The sequence below is a fragment of the Notolepis coatsorum genome (genome assembly GCF_963971535.1).
Source record: "Notolepis coatsorum genome assembly, chromosome: 3".
NCBI classification, from domain to species: Eukaryota; Metazoa; Chordata; class Actinopteri; order Aulopiformes; family Paralepididae; genus Notolepis; species Notolepis coatsorum.
The window spans coordinates 175,196,284-175,217,310 of record NC_140167.1 but is presented as its reverse complement, the minus strand read 5'-3'; the positions used below and the strand labels follow the sequence as shown (position 1 = coordinate 175,217,310).

The 21,027-nt window shown below is 44.6% G+C and overlaps 1 protein-coding gene across 3 annotated transcripts in view; it reads left to right on the top strand.

The window, feature by feature from the left end:
- Positions 1 to 20,600, top strand: part of LOC311224893 (MOB-like protein phocein) — a 46,868-nt gene extending 26,268 nt beyond the window's left edge. For 2 of the 3 annotated variants that reach the window (XM_084310043.1, XM_084310040.1), the window contains one exon: positions 18,146 to 20,600. In XM_084310043.1, the coding sequence (XP_084166169.1) occupies positions 18,146 to 18,283 (138 nt within the window). In that variant the 3' untranslated portion in view covers positions 18,284 to 20,600. The remainder of the gene's footprint in view (positions 1 to 18,145) is intronic. The other variant, XM_084310041.1, reaches the window with a different exon arrangement.
- Positions 20,601 to 21,027: the final 427 nt, after the last annotated feature.

Sequence of the window (21,027 nt, the reverse complement as noted above, 5' to 3'; positions counted from 1 at the left end):
CTGGGGGGCCCCTATGTTGAGCGTGATGGATGAGGAGGTGCAGTTGCCGGCTCTTACCACCTGGGGTCTGCCCGTCAGGAAGTCCAGGACCCACTGGCACAGGTCATAGTTCAAGCCCAGGTCCCTGAGCTTGGCTATGAGTTTGGAGGGGACTATGGTATTGAATGCTGAGCTGTAGTCGATGAACAGCATTCTCACATAGTTCCCCTGCCTCTTGTCCAGATGTGATGCTGCTGTGTGCAGCACATGGGCTATGGCGTCCTCCGTGGACCTGTTGGGGCGATATGCAAATTGCAGAGGGTCCAGGTTGATGGGGAGGGAGGAACAGATGTAGCCCTTCACTAGCTTCTCAAAGCACTTCATGGCTATGGAGGTGAGGGCTACAGGGCGGTAGTCGTTGAGGCAAGCGGGCGTAGATTTTTTGGGTACAGGGATGATGGTGGACTTCTTCAGACAGGTGGGGATGACGGCCTGTTCCAAGGACAGGTTGAAGATGTCAGTGAATACCGGGGCCAGTTGGTCGGCACAGACTTTTAGGACGCGGCCGGGGATGCCGTCCGGTCCTGCTGCCTTCCTGATATCCACTTTTTTAAAGATCCGTCTCACCTCATGCTCTGTTACCCTGAACACTGAGTCTCCATCAGCAGACCCCCCCCCCCCCATTGCCGTGGTTTGTAGGCTGGTGTTGTTATTCACAGCCTCAAACCTCGCATAGAAGGAGTTGAGATCATTTGCTAAGGAGATGTCACTGTTCAGTTTGAGGGGGGTTCCTTTGTAGTCTGTCATTGTTCTGAGGCCCTGCCACATGCCTCTAGAGTCAGCCTGTTCAAACTGAAGTTCAACTTTATCCCTGTAACGCCGTTTTGCCTCTATTACTGCTCTCCTGACGTTGTATCTTGCCATCTTGTGTTCTTCCATGTTGCCTGTCACCAGCCCGGTGTTGTATGCTGATGTGCGCACTTTCAGAGCCTCACGGACGGATTTGTCTACCCAGGGCTTTTGATTTGGGTAGATATTAATCCCACTGTAACTGAGAAGCCGTCGGTCTTACTGAGTTTGTTATTTGAACCGAAGAGAATGGACTCTGTTTTGCCCATGTGTAATGATACTTTGTTATCAGCGAGCCATATGCAGATTTTGCCTAGTTCCAAGCTGAGGGTTTTTTCAACCTGTAACTTGTTCTTCTCAGAGACCAGCAGGGCTGAGTCGTCCGCAAACAGGAACAAGTTGCAGTCACAAGCCTGACGACTGGACAAGTAACTGAAGTAACTGAAGTTACCCTGGACAAGAGTAGGGCAGTAAGTTACCCTGGACAAGAGTAGGACAGTAAGTTACCCTGGACAAGAGTAGGACAGAGTAAGTTACCCTGGACAAGAGTAGGGCAGTAAGTTACCCTGGACAAGAGTAGGACAGTAAGTTACCCTGGACAAGAGTTGGACAGAGTAAGTTACCCTGGACAAGAGTAGGACAGTAAGTTACCCTGGACACTTACCAGGTGGCTAAAATCTGAAAGGTGCTTATTTGACTTGTTTCAAAGACACATTTGCTTAAAACTAGTTGTTATTTGTTATTTTTATCGTGTGGCGTTCTCTCTCCTGATTTGATTAAGTGGGAACGGGATACCAGAAAATGTATTCTGTGTTTACTGCAGAGCAGGAGGGACTGGGAGACCCATGTTACTGACCAGACACTAATATATCAGTGATGGCTGTGATGAGTGTAGAGCTATTCTTCTAACATGTGTGAGTGAGTTTTTCCTTACCTTCGCGTGGGGTATGTCTGGGAGTGTTGCATGCATGTATGCATTTATTATTTATTTTTAGTTTATTAAAAATTTTTGGACCTTATGGTATTCTTGTTTTTTCTTGACTTACTGTGTTTTTTCTTCTTGACTTGTTTAAAGAAGACGTGTCTCTGTTTTTTTTTTTAAACTTAAATTTTTTATTAACAGTTTTTAGACAGACAGCACTTACAAAAAATAAATAATAAAAAATAAAGAAACTAGCATCACAATAAAAACAAAAAGAAAAAACAGTGCACATAAATATTGACATGGGTATCACATGGTTGGTTGTCTGGTTCCCCTACTGTTGTTCTCTAGGTATTTGATACAAAGGCTGATTGTGTATCTCCCTTAAACAGGCATAAACAGGTAATTCCTACTCAAAGATGATAAATGCTGACTAAGGCTTGTATGTGTGATCTGGGTCCAGAGACCCTCCTTGAGCTTCTTTCTTCCCTTATCCTTCGTCCTTTCTTTTTTTTTCTCTTGTTTATTAACTTTCACTTTGCCTTTTGGTTCACCCATACACAAACCACATCATCCCTGTATATTTAATATCACACCGTTAAACAGACATAAATAATAAGGTATAAAAGCATTCAGCAATTGTAATATCCCAATAACAAAATAGAAAATACTAACTAAAGCACAGGTGTGTGACATGGGTTCATAGACCCTCCTTGAACATCTTTCCTCCTTTACCCTTCGCCCTCTTGTGTTGCATTTGGTTCTTCCTCTGTGATGTCGTTCTCGTTCCTTTTATAATCCTCCCACTTTCCCCATCTTTCCCCAAATTTCTCTTCCTGTAACCTCAGCATGTGTGTTATCCTTTCCATATCCTGTATTTCTTCCACTATTCCTACCCATTTTGCTATTGTCGGTGGGTCTTCCTTGTACCACAGTCTCGTTATTGCTTTTCTGGCCGCTATCAACATTATCTTTATTAAATATTTGTCCCCCCCTTGTATTCCCTCGTGTGTCAGGTCTCCTAAGTAAAGCACCAGTCCTGTTTGTGGTAGCCCGTATCCTAATATTCTGATCATTGCTTCCCCTATCTCCTCCCAATACCCCTTCAGCTTCTGACATCCCCAGAATATGTGCGTGTGATTTGCCCCCTCCTTCCCACACATCCTCCAGCATGCTTTTTGTGTTGGTGCATATTTTCCCTTCAGCTCTGGGGTTATAAAGAATCTGATTATGTTTTTCCATCCAAATTCTTTCCATATTCTCGATCCTGTTGTTGAATGTTGTACCTCGCATATGTTCCCCCATTCCTTCCCTGTTATTCCTATCTCTAGTTCTCTCTCCCATTTCTCCCTTATATAATCGGTCGTGTGTCCCTTGCTGGTCATTATAGCCCGGTATATTGCTGATATTACTCTTCCTTGCCCCCCTTCGTATGCCCATACTATCATCTTTATTATTCCATTCTGTTCCTCGTCTTTGGCCCCCCTTATTTCTTTGTTGTAGTAGTCTCTAACCTGTAGATATCTGAAGTGGTCCCTGTTTTCTAGTCCAAATTTCTCCTTTAATTTTTGTAGTGTCTGCATTTCTCCCTTCTCTATCATTTTGCATATCGCTGTTGCCCCCCCTCCTCTCCCACCTTCTGAATCCATGGTCTAACCTCCCTGGTTTGAATCTCTTGTCATGTGCTACCCATCTCAGGACCCCTGACTGCTTCTCCAATTTGTGTGTTTTTACTACTCTGTTCCATATGGTCAAGGTGCATTTGGTGATTGGATCTAATAGTCCCTCTTTTTCTTTAAATAGTTCCCTATCTCCCACCAGAGCTTGTACCTTGTATCCCTCCCCTTCTTTTTCAATGTCTTTCCATCTTGCCTCATATCTGTCGTTACACCAGCACGTCACTGCTCTCAGTTGTGCTGCATAGTAATAATCTTGTAGGCTGGGTACTGCCATCCCTCCCTCTTCCTTTGGTAGTTGTAGTGTTTTATATCTGACCCGTGGTCTTCTCCCCGCCCATATGAACCTCGATATCAGTCTGTCCCACTCCCTGAATTGATTCTGTGGTATTTGTATCGGTAGTGACTGGAATAGGTACAGTAACCTTGATAGTATGTTCATTTTAATGACCTCTATTCTTGAATTGAAGTCCAAGGGCATTACTGTCCATCTCTCTAAGTCTCTCTTGATGTTCTGATTTATCTGTGTATAATTCGCCTCAAACAGTTTCTCCACCCCTCTCGTGATGTTCACCCCTAAGTATTTAATCTTGTCCATGTCCCATCTTATCCCGTACTGTTCTCTAATTTCCGTCGTTGGAGAATAGTTCCATGCTAAGGTCTGTGTCTTTGTCACGTTTAGTTTGTATCCTGAGTAGTGGCCATATTCCTTCAGTAGATCCATCAGTGCCGGGAAGCTCTTTTCTGGTTGCCTCATGTATACTATCACGTCGTCTGCAAATAGGCCTAGTTTATATTCCGTTCCCTTTATCCTTACTCCCTTGATGTCCTCGGTCTGTCTGATCAGTTGTGCCAGTGGTTCTATGAAAACGGCGAAGAGCGTCGGTGAGAGACAACATCCCTGTCTGGTAGCCCTCTCTAATCTGATTATATCCGTCAAGCTGCCATTCACCTTAACCCTCGCTGTCGGTTCTTGATATAGCGCCTTGATCATCTTCATCGCCCTCCCGTTCAGTCCGAACCTCATCAATGTTTTATATAAGAATGTCCAGCTCACACTGTCGAACGCTTTTTCTGCATCTAGGCTAATCAGTACCGCGCTACCCCCTTGTTTTTGTATCTCCTCTACTATGTGTAATGTCTTTCTCACGTTGTCCTGTGTCTGTCTCCCTTTAATAAATCCAGTTTGATCTTCATCTATAATGTCTGTCATAAACGTCTCAAATCTTTTTGATATTATCGATGTATACATCTTGTAATCTACGTTAAGTATGGACACAGGTCTGAAACTACTACATAATTCCCTATCCTTCCCTTCCTTCGGTATCGTGGTGATTATGGCTTCCTTCCATGAGGGGGGCATTTTCCCCTCTCCCATCGTGTGTCTGAACGCCGCCCCTAACATGGGTGCTAATTCAGTTCTAAATGTCTTGTAGAATTCCGATGGGAATCCGTCGCTCCCCGGAGACTTGTTGTTTTTAGCTCTACTAATTGCCTCTTCCAGTTCTTGTTCCGTAATTATTTAATTTAATTCTTCATTCTGTTCTTTCCCTATCGATGGTAACTCTAGCTTCTCCAGATATGTTTCTATTTCCTCTTCTCCCGCTGCTTTTGGCTGTGTGTATAATTTCTCATAGTATTCTCTAAATGTCCTCTCTATTTCAGCTGGGTCCCTCAATATTTCATTAGTCTTTGTATCCCTTATTGTGTGTATCGTGTTCAACTTCTGTTGCGTTCTAATTCTCCTAGCCAACAGTCTGGTCGCTTTTGGTCCCCCTTCATAGTACGTTTGTTTCATGAACCTCGCTTTCTTTTCTATTTCCGTCAATAATTCCCTATTTATCCTGGCCTTTACTTCTTTGATTTCTCCGAGCGTTTCCTGTTCTTTTGATATCTGGTGTCTCCCCTCTAGCTTCTTCAGCTTCCCTATCAGATTGTGATATGTCTCCGTTTTGGCCTTCTTCAGCATTGCTGTTTTTTTCCATCAATTTCCCCCTTATCACTACCTTCAGTGTGTCCCATAGAATGTTCGGGTCTACCGCCCCGTTGTCATTTTCTTCCTTATATCTGGCTATCTCCTCCTTGATCTGACTCGCCACCCCTTTGTTATTTAATATTCCTACATTTAGTCTCCAAATCGTGTTCCTCCGTCTCCCTTCTAGATCTACTGTCAGATATATGGCACTGTGATCCGATATGTCCGCCACTCCTATACTGCTCTCCCGTGCCCTGTAACTGTCCCCCGTCGTCATCAAAAAGTAGTCTATTCTCGCATATGTCACGTGTGGGTGTGAGTAATGTGTGTATTCCCTGTCCATGGCGTGCATCCCCCTCCAAACGTCTGTAATTCCCATTTCCGTCATCTGAATATTCATATATCTACTGATGGGTGCCCGTCCTTTTCTAGTACTCGTGATAGGTCGTGATTCAGTACTACGTTAAAATCTCCCGTACATATCAATATCCCTTCTAGTTCCATCACTATCATATCAAAAATGGTCTCATATAAATCCCTCTCACTCTCTGGGGGTGCATAAACATTTACTAACGTAACCATTTGGCCCTCCATTTTCCCCTTCACCAGAACAAACCTTCCCTCCTTGTCTCTTACTTCCTTGATCAATTCAAATTTGACTGTGTTTTTGATTAACGTGATTACTCCTCTCCTCGGGTTTTGTTCAAAGGAACTATAGTATGCATTTTCATATCCAAATCTCTTCAGTTTCTCATGACCCTGTGCTACCAAATGTGTCTCCTGCAGAAAAATCACTTCCATCTCACTTTTTTTACATTTCAACATCACTTTGCCCCTTTTTATCGCATTATTCATTCCATTAACGTTTAACGACATCATTTTTATACCTTTAACCCTTGTCATCTTTCTTCTTCTTTCGTCTGTCAGTCCCCCCCATGTCACACTCATTTCCCCCTCCGGTTGGAGCCTCCGCTCTCTTCACCGAATACATATAATGATTAACATAAATAAAAAACATAAACTTTACATTAAGTGCTCCCAAGGCGTTCGGGGGGTCCCTGTGTCCCCCCCTGTCCCCTGCTGGTGGGTGAGGGGTAATTGCCCTCCTAGCGAGGGGCCCCCTCCTGACGGCTTGGGGGTTTGTAACCCTTGCCCCCAATCGCTCGTCATATTTGTCCAGCTTTCTTACTGTTTTTTTTTTTGCTTTCGAGCTCCTGGTCAAAAGCGCTCTGTCCTTCCTTTTGATCAAACACCCTCTTTTCTTGGTCCCTCTCAATGTGACTCATATGTTTCATTGTCCCTCCTTCCTCCCATATCCGTGTGCGGTGTCTCCCGTGTACCCCTTTTTACTTTCTTTTCCTCTCCTCTATTTTCTATGTGATGTCCATTTATCCCCTTAATCCCTCCCAACTGTGTTACTCACAGCGTGTGTCTATGTATCTGTTTCAGTATGTTCTGTGTCTCGCCTATCAAACCTAGTTATATTTCCATTTATTTCCTCCATCAGCTTGTGTATTATGTGTCCATGTATACGTTACGTTCATTTCTATATCCTGCCTCTACCTGGGAATGTGTGCTTATGCATATGTTATTTCAGTTTCTATACTTTGTCTCTATTTGAATAGTTTTTTCAATCTCTTGTGCGTGTACTCATCCGTTCGCCTCCTCCCGCCTCCTCTCCTTCTCTGGCCTCCTCATCCGTCTCCGTCCTCGCTCCGTCACATTTCACCTCGGCCTTCTCCTCTCTCCTCTCTCCGGTTTCGGTCTCCCACTCTGATCCACCTGCGGGCTCCCTCCAATCTCTGCTGCAAGCTCCGCGTCTGGTCCTCCCGCCTCCTTCCTTCTCCGTCCTCCGTCATCCGCATCCCTCGCCGTCTCATCTCTCGCTCCGCTTCTCGTGCCATCGCGTACGTCGCCGCCCCTTCCTCCCAGTGAATCCTTAGCGAGGTCATGGGTGACTGGAATCTCATTCCGTTTTCTTTCAGTGTTTTCTTCAGTCCCGCGTAGGACCTGCGTGTTATCGCTACCGCTGTTGAGTAATCGTGATCGAATGATAGTCTTTTCCCTTCGATTTCAATCTTCTTGGTCCACGCGGTTCTGAGTACCAATTCCTTAACCTCGAATCTCAGAAAGTTAATAATCACCGCCCTCGGAGGTCTGTCCGGTTGTGGTCTCGGAGCCAACGCCCTGTGGGCCCTCTGTATCTCCATTTTTTCCAGTCCCGTTTCCTTCAGTTGTTCTTTGATAAGCTTTTCCACATATAGGGTCACCGATTCCCCTTCGACTCCTTCTTTCAGTCCCCATATTCTGATGTTATTTCTCCGTGACCTCCCCTCCATGTCCGACATCTTTGTCTCCATCTGTTCTTGTTTCTGAATCACACATGTTAATACCTCGTGTATCTCCGTGTTCCATTCCTCCGCGTGTGCCGTCCTAGTCTGTAGCTCGGTCACGTTTCTGTCCTGTTCCGCCATCTTCTCCTCCACCCTTTTGATTTCTGTATTCATTTCACCTCTGAAGTCCTCCTGTTCTTTCCTCAATTCCTCCCGTAGCTTCCCAATATCATTCCTTATCGTGTCCGTGTTCAGTTTTATTGCCGCTGTTATGTTCTCCAGTATCCCGGCCTGCATGACCACGGCCCATCCTGGCATTCCCGTGTCTGCCTCAGCGGTACCTCCCCCTTCTTCCGCCTGGCTTTTCTCGGCTTCGCTTCGGGGATTCTGTTTCTTCAGATTCTCTCCTTCTCGTATGTTCTCCATTTCTATTTCCTTCACAATCGTTGTCTCTTCCTTACTTCTTGTGTGCATTTTCATTTTTAATTACTTTTCGGGTATTTTTTTATCCGTTTTTTCGCTCATTTGACCAGGAGCTCTATCGCACGTGTGTTACCCGTCTGCTCTCATACCGGAAGTCCGACGTGTCTCTGTTAAGCACTTTGAGTTGCACTCCGTGTATGAAAGGTGCTATATAAATGAAGATTATTATTATTATTATTATTATTATTATTATTATTATTATTATTATTATTATTATTATTATTATTATTATTATGTAGACCACTTATTTTAACAAACAAAAACATTTCACTTCCAGCACCTTTTAATGTCAAGATTCTCATTTGAAGCTTCAGGGGGGACATTGGGCTCTAGGGTGCTTCCTTGTCCTAGTTCATTCCTCTCGTTTAAAGAAATAATAAGACGTTCAAAACTCCTGGGAAAGCTTTCTTTGGCCCGTCTTATAAATATCCTATCTAAAGCCCATTTCACAAGGATAGAATGAGCTTTTTAGTGCAGGGGTGGGCAACCTTTTTGGGCATGAGATCTACTTTGCCCTTTTGCAAGGCTGGAGAGATCTACCATCACCAGCCAATACACATTCTCAGTGATCAAGATGTTTATTTGACCCTCTGGAACGTCCATCACCTCCTTCATGTTAAATATCTTTATTGAATGAAATGACAAAAGAAGAAGAAAGTCTACTCCTAACCCCCTTCTGTGTAGGTCGTCGTCTCGTGGCGTCTCATCCTAAGGCTGAGGTTACACCTTTCGTATCATTTCGTATTGTTTTCTTATACGTATCGCCGCGTATCGCCGCGACGTCATGCGCCTCGAGTCACACTTTCGTTTTTTTTCCGTTTTTGTCAGCCGAGCACACTGATGTAGTACACTGCCAAAGCAGTAGGTGGCAGTAGGTGGCAAACATGAAGGCAATTTCAACCAATCAGAACGAATGTGCCAATACACTTCCTGGTGGAAGCTCCAGCAAAGAAAATGTCAATAAGGCAGGCGCCTATGCCGCGCCACCATCTTGCAATGCAAGATGCACTCAATGCAGCAATAATTTTTCAGCAAAGCCTAATAAAAGTGCAATAAACAAAACGGATACATTCACTGTGTGTTCTGCCTGTCATTTGTTGATGAAACAAAACTAACATCAACACAAGTGACCACCAAGAGCGGATAGTTTAGTCTAAAAAACGATCGGTAGCATTGTTAGCTGCATGCTAACGTCAATGGAGTATGCCATTATAACAATATAGCATTGTGGCTAGAAGCTAACGTTAGCTCACGCTACTTAGCCAGCACGAAACTGATGATATCGCGAGCTATCAGTAGTTAGATAACATTAGAGACAACGCTGTGTGTATTAAACAAAGGTGAATAGATGACTGGGCCATTTTGTTTAATGCTTGTTAAGTTGAAAGAGGAACTCTGAGCTAACAGGGTCTGAATCCTGATAGCTCACGTTAGCCAGCTGCTCATGCAATCGGTAATGCTAGCAGAATGAATGGATGTAAACTTTATTTAACATATTGCATATGGGTACAATACAATACGGCTCAATACAAACAATTGTTAAGGGAATGCAGACTGTTGTAGCTTGGACTGGGGTCCTTATAACAATAACTTGACAACACATGGTAGCTGAAGCTATTTGGGACACGGAGCTCTGTCCCAAACACACACACTGTTGTCACCGGAAGGGCACGCAGATGGTATCTACTGCGCATGGGCGTTTTCGCAACAACTGCTCCGTGCTGTCTACACGCTGTTGTCGAAGCGTTTTTTTTGCGTATCTCCAAACGCAAACACAATTTTGCGTTTCAGCCGTATATCCACAAAAAAACGCCAAAAAACGCATTTCTGTGTAGATAGGACATCAAACGTCGTCAAAAACGTATAAAAAAACGCCAGGAATACACTAGTCTAACCATAGCCTAAGAGCTGGCTCTTGTCACACCTGCATACGAGTCCCAGGGCTATTCGTGATTCAATGTTTTTTTTTATCCACTTTTTTTCTCTCATTTTCTATATTTTCTCCCATCCCAATTTTCGTATCATCCAATTCAACCCTCCCCTGTCACGGACGCTGTTTCTTGCCTCCCACAAGCCGGCTGCAATGTGGACTAAGTCATACATAGCACAAGTCCCCTCCGGTACTTGAGGTCCGGTCTTTTCACCTGCGCAGCTCGATCTCTCATTGGCGAGGAGTAACGCGTGGGAGGCTCACGCTGCCCCCGACACTTCCTGATTCTACTGCGCAGGCGCACCAACCGACCTGTAGGAGTCGCTGTCCACAACGCCCGATCCCCACCCATCAGTTTCCCACCCCCTAATACGGCCAATGTGTATTAGTACGGACGACCAGCTAAACTGAAAGCAATGTGGAGCGCTGGGCTCGAACAGGCGAGCCCAGCGTCTCCAGTATTCGTGGCGAGCGCCTTGCTTGCTAATGTTAAGCATGCGGGAAAAAATAAGGCGGGCCAAATAGCCACACAGGAGGACAGGGATTCGCTGAGATTCAAGTTTGAACCAGCAATTATGAGCGTGATTGGATGACTGACGAAATTATATAGATGTCTCGACTTGGGGGAGGCCCCTTGAGATCGACTGGTACATCGAAAATACATGGTTTTCCACCTCTGTTTTAGTGCGTCAGCGAGTAGGGTATATCTGCAGAGCCACAGAGCCCAACGTCTGGGCGGGGCTTCGTGGCGTGGACGTGGCTTGAGGCGGGGGGGGCTCTCTCTCTCTCTCTCGTTTACGACATACACAACTTTCGTCTCTTGTTTACATCAGGGTCCCCCATTTTCAATTCATCATAACATGACATACAGATAGACAGTACTGTTACATCTTTCTAGACATTTATGACATACCAGATCTACAAATATACTAGACATTTATGACATACCAGATCTACAAATATACAGCACTGTTTGTGATACAAAAATAGTCTAAAAAGAGAGTATATACATTTGAGGGGGAATAAACTGTACATTGGAAGAGGTTGGGTAGGTGGGGAAAACTGTACATTGGAGGGGGTTGGGTGGGGGGGACTGTGCATTGGAGGATTGGAAGAGGTTGGGTAGGTGCCTTTCTCAGCCTTTCCTGAGCTAGACATTATCAAACAGATCTATAAGCAGTCTGGCATCTTTGTCATGGCAGCTAAAGCTTCTTTCGGTTTAGTGTCTGTGGCTGTGCAGGGATTCATGGGGAAAGAAACAGGTTGGTACGTAATGGGCTGCTGGAGTTAAAATGACTTGTACCTGAGGCCTGCCTGGACACATGACATAAGTGGTGGTCCACCCGTCACTTTACCATGACTGCACATTAACCTGGCACACAACATACTTGTTCACATGTCATTTTTCTTTCACTTTAAAGGAAATATGTCTCACATTACCAAGTATGGTCTTGTCAATATTCCAATGTACAGTTTTGCTTGTACAGTTGTACAGTGTCCCACACCCACCCCTCCTACCCAACCTCCCCCCCCCACCCAACCACCTCCAATGTACAGTCCCCCCCACCTACCCAACCTCCTCCAATGTACAGTTTCTACGTCAAATGTATATACTCTCTTTTCTGGACTCTTTTCTTATCACAAACAGTACTGTATTTGCAAATCTGGTATGTCATAAATGTATAGATGTAGCAGTACTGTCTATCTGTATGTCATGTATGTCATATATGTTATGATGAATTGAAAATGGGGGACCCTGATGTAAACGAGGCGAAAGTCTTTCTCTGGTCTGCATCCCCTTAACAATTGTATGTATTAAGCTGTACTGTACTGTACCCATTCTGCAATCTGTTAATAAAGTTTTCAATCAATCAATCAACATACAGTAGACCCCCCCAGTACTTTGTGGAGACGAAGATGGGAGGCCCGTCTGTGGACCTGATGATGAGTACCAGTCTTCTCCTCAGACATATAAAATCAGTTTTTCAATACAAGTACGACTCAAGACACAGAACATTAGTATGCAAAATAAAAAATTTACACAGATTTTGAGTGTGAATGAAAACTTTATTTCCCCACCTACCCAACCTCTTCCAATGTACAGTTTATTCCCCCTCAAATGTATATACTCTATTATTACTATATGTAACTGAGGGGTACAATTCCCTGACTGTATTACTAGATATGATACTTACTACCACTACCTTTGTACTTAATATTCTGCCACCCAGTACACGGCATAAATATATTATGATGAACACTGTCACGTAGATGAAACGGATCCAACACAAATGTACGAATTAGAAATAGGTCTTTATTTCTACACAGCGATGGTGTGTAGAGCAAGCACTTAATCAAATCAATCACATTTATGAATGGAAATTAGTATGCACTTTTATGGCAAGAGTATTCGTCTGTATATCAATAGAGAATGTCCAATCTCTGAAGGCGCAGGTGGTACATATACGACCTGGAATAGTTTAAGGAATAACAGCAATGATACTTTAATGATTATATACTGGATACACTAGAGGGGGTTAATCCGGTCGCTTGTAAGCCGACAGGAGTAGGAAGGGGGGGGGGTAGAATCCGGCTGCCTCATCCGGCCAAGGGTATCCCAGGTGAACCCACTGTAGTGCCGTTCAATGCGCCGGCGATCCTTGGACCACAGATGAAAGCAGGTGGACTCTCTGTGAGCCGGCTCTCTCCGGTCCACGGGGGAGAGACGTGAAGCGACCTCGTCTTGCAGAGCGTCTCCTCACCTTGCGTCCTCTCCAGGGGGGGGGGTTCCAACACACGGCAGTGTCGGGGGTCTTTATCCATGGAATAATCAACGTACACAAAGCATAATCCGTGCCTGGGAAGGCGGGCTGTCGTCGGTAGAATAATCCGGTATACAGGTCCACTCGCTCGTCGGCTCTGGGGCTCCTCGGGTGCAGCTTCACGTGGGGTCAACCACCCTGGATAAGCAGCCAGTTCTCTGCCCGAAACGATGGGGTACTGACTACGGTAGTATTCTCACCGTACGAAGCACTATATATTAACAGACTATTATTAGCTTAATAGACTACGTCCAACTCGACGATATAGTGCCAAATATGACTATTCAAATATTAATATACACGATGTCTCAATACCGATGGTAGGCGAACTTGGCCTTACTCCCACACGTGGCGTCGCGGGGAGGCTTTACGTCTGTGACTCTATTGGAGGGTAAGAAACTGGACTGAAAAGAAAGTCCTACTTTAGTAGCGCAGTATATATACGCACTATGAACAAATAGTCCCATTAGTGGTGCGGTAGTCAGATTCCTACGCGGAACTAGGACTTGTTCATACATGTGGAGCGGTACGTTTGAACTGGGTCTGAGGGGTATGGCAGCCTGGCACCAAGGTCTCGACCAATAGTAGAATGGAGACTATTATGGGATGTTCAGTAGGCTAGAATGGATATTCAATGCATATTGTACAAGGAATATACAAGGGATATCAGGGAATATTAGAGAATATACAAATACAATTAAATATATATATATAAATAAATATATATATTCGGTTTAATCTGGCCCTTCACAACACTATATATACTCTACTATTTTTGTATCACAAACAGTGCTGTAAATTTGTAGATCTGGTATGTCATAAATGTCTAGTATATTTGTAGATCTGGTATGTCATAAATGTAATGTAATGTAACAGTACTGTCTATCTGTATGTCATGTTATGATGAATTGAAAATGGGGGACCCTGATGTAAACAAGACGAAAGTTGTGTATGTCGTAAACGAGAGAGCGAGAGCGAGCGAGAGAGCCCCCCCCCCCCCTCATCCGCATGCGCAGTAGTGCAAAGCCAGGTCCATGCCACAAGCCAGGTCCACGCCACGAAGCCCCGCCCAGACGTTGGGCTCTGTGGCTCTGCAGATTATGCTATTGGCGTCAGCAGCTATTGGCCTATCTCAAGCCATGCCCCCTTTTCTTGATCCTCCAATCACAACAGCAACAGTTGTGATTGGAGGATCAAGAAAAGAGGGCAGGGTTTGATAAAGGTCAATAATGTTCCTGTTAGTCGATGGTAGTTCCACATGTGGACAGTTGGGGGCACTGTAGGCTCGTAAAACTGTGAGTGTAGTCTATAGTCTCTGAATGAATTAATGAAAACTTTATTTAACAGATTGCAGAATGGGTACAATACAGTACGGCTCAATACATACAATTGTTAAGGGGATGCAGACCTGAGAAAGACGTTTGTCTTGTTTCCATCAGGGTCCCCCATTTTCAATTCATATAGACATTTATGACATACACAACATACATGACATTTATGGCATAGGGACATATAGGTATTTAGTACTGATACATTTGTGACATAAACGGTATTCAAATATACAGTACTGTTACCCCTAGATCCTGACAGAGTATATACATATGATGGGGAGGGGACTGTACATTAGGAGGGGGTGGGTGGGTGGGAGAGAAATATACATACGGCGGGGAGGGAATATATACATGCGGTGGGGAGGAGACTGTCTATTAGGAGGTGGTGGGGGTTTTGGGCATTTACGGTGGCCAGTTTCGAATTGCAGCCTCCCGTAGGTGCTCTTTAAGAGCGGTTTTGAATGTGGGCAGGGATTCACATTCCTTTACAGCTTTGGGTAGGGCGTTCCACATTGTTGTGGCATAATTGCGAAACGTGTTTAGTCCCTTGTTTGAGCCGAATCTGGGTTTAACATGATTTGTTGAGCTTCCTCTGGTGTAGTGGTTGTGGTATTCACTGACCTTTGGGAAGTATTTTGACATGTACATGGGCACCCCGGTCATATACTGTATCTTGTAGACCAGGCCCATTGCAAGTTGCTGTACTCTGTCGTCTACTCTAAGCCATCCTAGGTTGTCAAAGTGGGCAGGGGTGAGGTGGGTTCTGGGGTTCAGGTCAAGTAGTAGTCTGACCAGTTTGTTTTGTGATGTTTGTAATTTTGTTTTAAGCGCCTTTGAGGTGCTTTGGTACCATGAGGTGCATGCATAGTCATAGTACCCTTGAATGAGTGCTCCTGCCAGAGTCTTCAGGGTATTCTTGTTTACCAGAGAGGAGATCCGGTACAAGAATCTAGTTCGTTGGTTGACTTTTTTTTATTACATTGGATGCCATTTTGTCACAGGAAAGATTTGCCTCTAGGATGGAACCCAGGTAGGTAATTTCGTCTTTCCTTGTGACAATATTGTCACCCACTGTAACTGAGAAGCCGTCGGTCTTGCTGAGTTTGTTATTTGAACCGAAGAGAATGGACTCTGTTTTGCCCATGTGTAATGATAGTTTGTTATCAGCGAGCCATATGCAGATTTTGCCTAGTTCCGAGCTGAGGGTTTTTTCAACCTGCAACTTGTTCTTGTCAGAGACCAGCAGGGCTGAGTCGTCCGCAAACAGGAACAAGTTGCAGTCACAGGCTGACGACATGTCATTTGCATAAATTAGGAAGAGTAGCGGTCCTAGTATGCTTCCTTGTGGAACACCACAGCTCACTGTGAGGGGGGGGGATAGAGTACCGTTTACCTCTACCATCTGTTCTCTCCCCTCCAGGTAGGATTGCATCCAGCTCACTGATAAGCTATCAAAACCAATTGCTTTTAGCTTGTCCATTAGAATGGAGTGATTGACAGTGTCGAAGGCCTTTTGTAGGTCCAGCATGACCATGCCGCAGTATTTGCCCGCGTCCACCTCTTGTTTGATGTGGTCGTTCAAATAGAGGAGGCATGTGCAGTGGTGCAGTCGTGGTCACACCCGGTTACACGCCGTGTTACCAGATCACTGAGGCAGAAGTACGCGCGATCGCGCACGGATGTGTACTCGCGTGTACGCGCACACAAAAATGCGCTGTATCCATTCGTTGTGACTAAGTACCCGGCCACCGTTTTACATAACAAAAAGCGCAGGTAGACTAAGTGTCTGGGTGTTGGCTATCTGAATGCATCTCCCCCTTCATTCTGTGTGACACAGGCAGTGGAGGTGAATACTAATGTGGCTCGGAATTCGTGATGGGGGTCTACCTGCTTATGATATTGAATCAAGCGTCTGTGCTGCGCGCCAGCTTTCCACGCGCACATTCACACAAATAGAGAGCAAGAAGAGCTTGTATGATAGAAAGATTGCACTTGCGTATATGCGCTTGTGTGTGTGTGCGTGTGTGTGTGTGTGTGCGTGCGTGTGTGTGTGTGTATAAATCAGTTCTGTGCGCATGCACGTACCCGCGCGCGCGCGTGCACGTGGCGTGGCGTGTTACCAGTTCCCATATTACGACTGCACCACTGGGCATGTGTCATGCGTACAATAGTTCTCTACCTGCCTCAATGAATAATAAATAATCCATTTACATTTAGTAATTTAGCTGACGCTTTTATCCAAAGAGACTTACAAGTTCTGTACAACAAGTCAGCAGGAAGGGTACAACTCTTACAACTGAGTAACAATGTTTGTCAAACAGTGTTGAAACTTGGGTGCTGCAGTGTTGAGTGCATAGTAGTAAAGGAATTCATATAGTAGGTAGTAAGTATAGTAGGTAGTAATATAAGCAAGGAAGATTATTTAGTGGCAAAGTGCATGATAGTAAAATATTTCTTTTGAATAATAATAATAATACATTTTACATCTGACCATCTCATAGTGCCAAAGGTTAAACACATTTAATGCAACAGATAAAAAATAAGCATAACAGGATCTAAAAAAAGCTCTGCTGAAAAGGTGGGGTTTTAAACCACGTTTAAAAGCATCCACAGACTGGGAGCAACCGAGCAGAAGACGTGGCAGTTTGTGGAGTAGGCCCTCCCATAGTCGAGCAGACTGTACACAGAGCAGACTCCGCGGAGGTCCGCGCGGCTCTTTGAGCCTTCATAGTCGAGCGGACCTCCGCGGACCAATTTCCTACATGTCACGCGCCAGTTTACACAATTGTCCCCACGCTGTTCAACTTCTGTCATGTCGTCGTCATCCGATGTCAAAATAAAGAGTATGTTATTTCCGTTTCCAATATTTCGATAATAAAACGGGCAGTTTTACGCACTTGAATAACAGGTATATAGGCAGCGAGATGCAATGTACCGTATAGGCTTGAGGTGGACAGCGCTGGTGCTGAAATGACAAACACGCATTGCATGAAATAAAGGCACCAGTTTTATTTCAAAATATTGGAAACGGAGATAACATTCTATGTTATCTCCGTTTCCAATATTTCGAAATAAAACTGGCAATTTTACACACTTCATTTAGAAAAGCCATTCAAACATCTCTCTTGGCACGGAGCGAGTGGTCAGAGTAAAATGCAGATCGGCGTCACATTAAATGCAGTTCGATGTCAACCAAAACGCAGAGCAGCGTTTTGTGTGACACCAAGTCAGCGGCGCGGATGTCCGCGCGTCAGAAAATAGTAGCTTCGCACCTGTGGGTCTGCTGTCCGCTGAGATCAAAGCTCAAAGAGCCGCGCGGACCTCCGCGGAGTCTGCTCTGTGTACAGTCTGCTCGACTATGGGAGGGCCTAGGGGTTCCTTGAGGAGTGAACACTTGACTTGAGGCAGGGAGTGAACACTTCACTTGAGGTATGGAGTGAACACTTTACTTGATGTAGGGAGTGAACACTTTACTTGATGTAGGGAGTGAACACTTCACTTGAGGTATGGAGTGAACACTTGACTTGAGGCAGGGAGTGAACACTTGACTTGAGGCAGGGAGTGAACACTTGACTTGAGGCAGGGAGTGAACACTTCACTTGAGGTATGGAGTGAACACTTTACTTGATGTAGGGAGTGAACACTTTACTTGATGTAGGGAGTGAACACTTCACTTGAGGCAGGGAGTGAACACTTCACTTGAGGTAGGAAGTGAACACTTCACTTGAGGTAGGGAGTGAACACTTCACTTGAGGCAGGGAGTGAACACTTCACTTGAGGCAGGGAGTGAACACTTTAACTGCTTTTGGGAGCCTCGCTCGCTCACAACTTTTCTTTTTGCGCAGAATGAAACGTTCCTGTGTCATCGGTTCACGCGCTTTGTGATGAAGTATAACCTGATGTCCAAGGACAACCTGATCGTCCCCATTCTGGAGGAAGAGGGCCAGAACACCCCCACTGCTGCTGGAGAGAGTGAGGCCTGAGACACAGCTACTGCCTTAAGACACACACACACACACACACACACACACACACACACACACACACACACACACACACACACACACACACAGTATATATATACATTCAATCCTAAACACACTACAGGAGATCAGAGCTGATCCAAACGCTTTGAGGCTTCCATCGTTGCCATGGTAATCAACGCCAAAATCAGTATTTAAATTTGTGTACATTGCATACATACATACGTATGTACATACATTGTAAACATTCAGGGAGAAATCTGGTTGAAGCTGGTCACTCCTAATCATTTTGCCCCTTGTTACTCTTGAGTCAACCTGCAAATAGATACATTTAGTGACTGCAGACCAATAATAGAGCTTGTTAAACTAATCACATGCTGCACATCGCGCTGTTGCACTTTTGTTAACCTCTGAGCTGAACCTCAGCTGAACCTGAGCTGGACCTCAGCTGAACCTCTGAGCTGGAGAACGAAAGCAGACTTTAAGAGTGAGATAAATGTAGCCTGCCGTTTCATCATTGTCGAGCCAAGAAATGAACCTTGTTTATGGAAGAATGAAACCGTGTGTAAGTTAATGAGTGTTGAACTGAGTTCACTATCCGGTGTGAGCAGACGGCTTTCTGTTTGTTTAGCCCACAGTGTTAGCGTGCTAATGTTACTCAGCATACTGCGCCTGATTATAAAGACACAGCCCGTCGAGTGAGGATGGTGTGTGTTTTCGACGGAGGTCGGACTTTGTAAGATTTCGCCACGGGCTGTGTTCAGTGTGGTGTGCGTCCCCTGTGTGACCTCAGTTACTGGACTGTGGATCGCAGACCTGCCACGGATTTACAGGCGTAAAGTGCTTCGGTACTGTGAGTAGCTGCTAATTAGCCTAAAGGCTTCAACTCATCTTCCATTCATACGAGAGCTCCAATGTACACGCACTCTCATCCGCGAGCTCCAATGTACTATTTTTTTCTCCCCTTTCAAAGAGTCTGTGCACTCTTAATTTAGCTGGACATGTTTACTTAGATTAAAAAGGAATTGGAACTGAACACTTTGATGTTATAAATACACGGGTGGTATATGAAATAAAGACCCCTCCCCCCGTCGTTACGAAGCTTTGAATATCATGGAATAACTGGTGCAGAAGCTTCGAAGCTCCAAAGCTACGGAACAGCCCTACATGAGTTGCATCCACTCTCCCTCGCATCCATATACATATACAGCACACACACACTACAGATGTGGCTCCTGTCCAGTAGCAATGTCCCCTGGGCCCCCTCCTCATTAGTCACCTCTGTCTCGTCTCAAAGGACACTAAAGGTGTAGTTTATTGGATGCAGAATTCAGCCAAGCCTATGAAAGGGTAAAGATGGTGTTTATACCATTTAATTGACCCCTCCTCCCCCCCTCCCTTCCCCGTTCCTCAGACTGACTCAGACAGACCGCCGCGGGGCCGACAGGGTCGTTGCTGGATGCCAGGCTCTCGCTACTCTTCTACGGAACCTTTGCTTTAATGTTTTTTTTGAGCAGCTAGATTTGCCACACCCATGTACTCATGATCTGTGTTGTTGACTGACAGCCCTCCCCCTTGTATATAACCCCCCCCCGCCCTTCATGTCTCTTAATTCACTGTCATGTTTTCTCTTTTCTGTGTTTTTTCTCTCCGTCTGTCGCTTCCGTTCTCTATGCTTGTGTTGTTTTCCCCCTCGGGGGAGGGGAGGGGGTGGGTGGGAGGGGTATCCCAAGGAACGAATCGGATCACTATATTAGTCGGCAGACTTCAAAACGTCACAAGATATGCCGTACGTACTGTAGACTTGGTTTGTATAGTAGTGAACAAAAGAAACCTCCCAACACTAGCTGTGTAAGTATACTAGTGGTCAGTTCTATGGTGTTTGAAATGTTATCTGGGAATATTTAGGAAGGTTTGGTGGCCCGACTCATCGATCCCTCTGTGTGACATGCCCCTGTTTTAATAGCGTGTATGAAGTGGATCAGATATTCACCTTTCCTTGACGTAATGACTGATGTACACGTGACCTGATTAGTCAAAAGCTATGCTGTAGAGGGCTACTTTTTACTGGTCCAAGCATTTCAGATTAAGTACTTTACCCCAAAGAAGGGTGGAAGGAAGGATGCATTTCTTTAAAGTATTGGAGCACAACCTCCCTTTCATTGACCATCCCCCTCCCTCATCATTAAGTTATTTTGTGGGAGGAGTCTTGTCTATCCTCCCCACTTTTTATTATTTTTTAAATGAACTAAACATTTTTGTTACTGTCGACATTTTCATGTCTGTTAATAAAAAAGAAAAACTGTTACCCAGTTAACTGGCTTTCCCCTTCTCAATACAATTTTCTTGCATAATGTAAAACGTGTGTATGTGTATTGTATATATATGTAAATAAGGTACCAGGATAGTGTGATATACTATATATACCACATATTTGTACATAGCTGCATATAATCATTTATTTACATATCTAGATACTATATATCTGTACATATCCCTTACTAGTTACGCTGCTGGCCAGTATAACTTACTACCCAGTGTCTTTATACCTGCATCACTGTACATCTTAATACTACAACTCGGTACATACATCTGATTAGCACTATTACTCAGTAGTACTCATTTATATATTTTATACCCAGTTTAATATCCTGTACATTGTATATTGCTGTTGCACTTTACTGTTACATTTGCACTCTGGTTGGAACTTCTTTTCATTGTAGTGTACTTATGCTGTATGACAA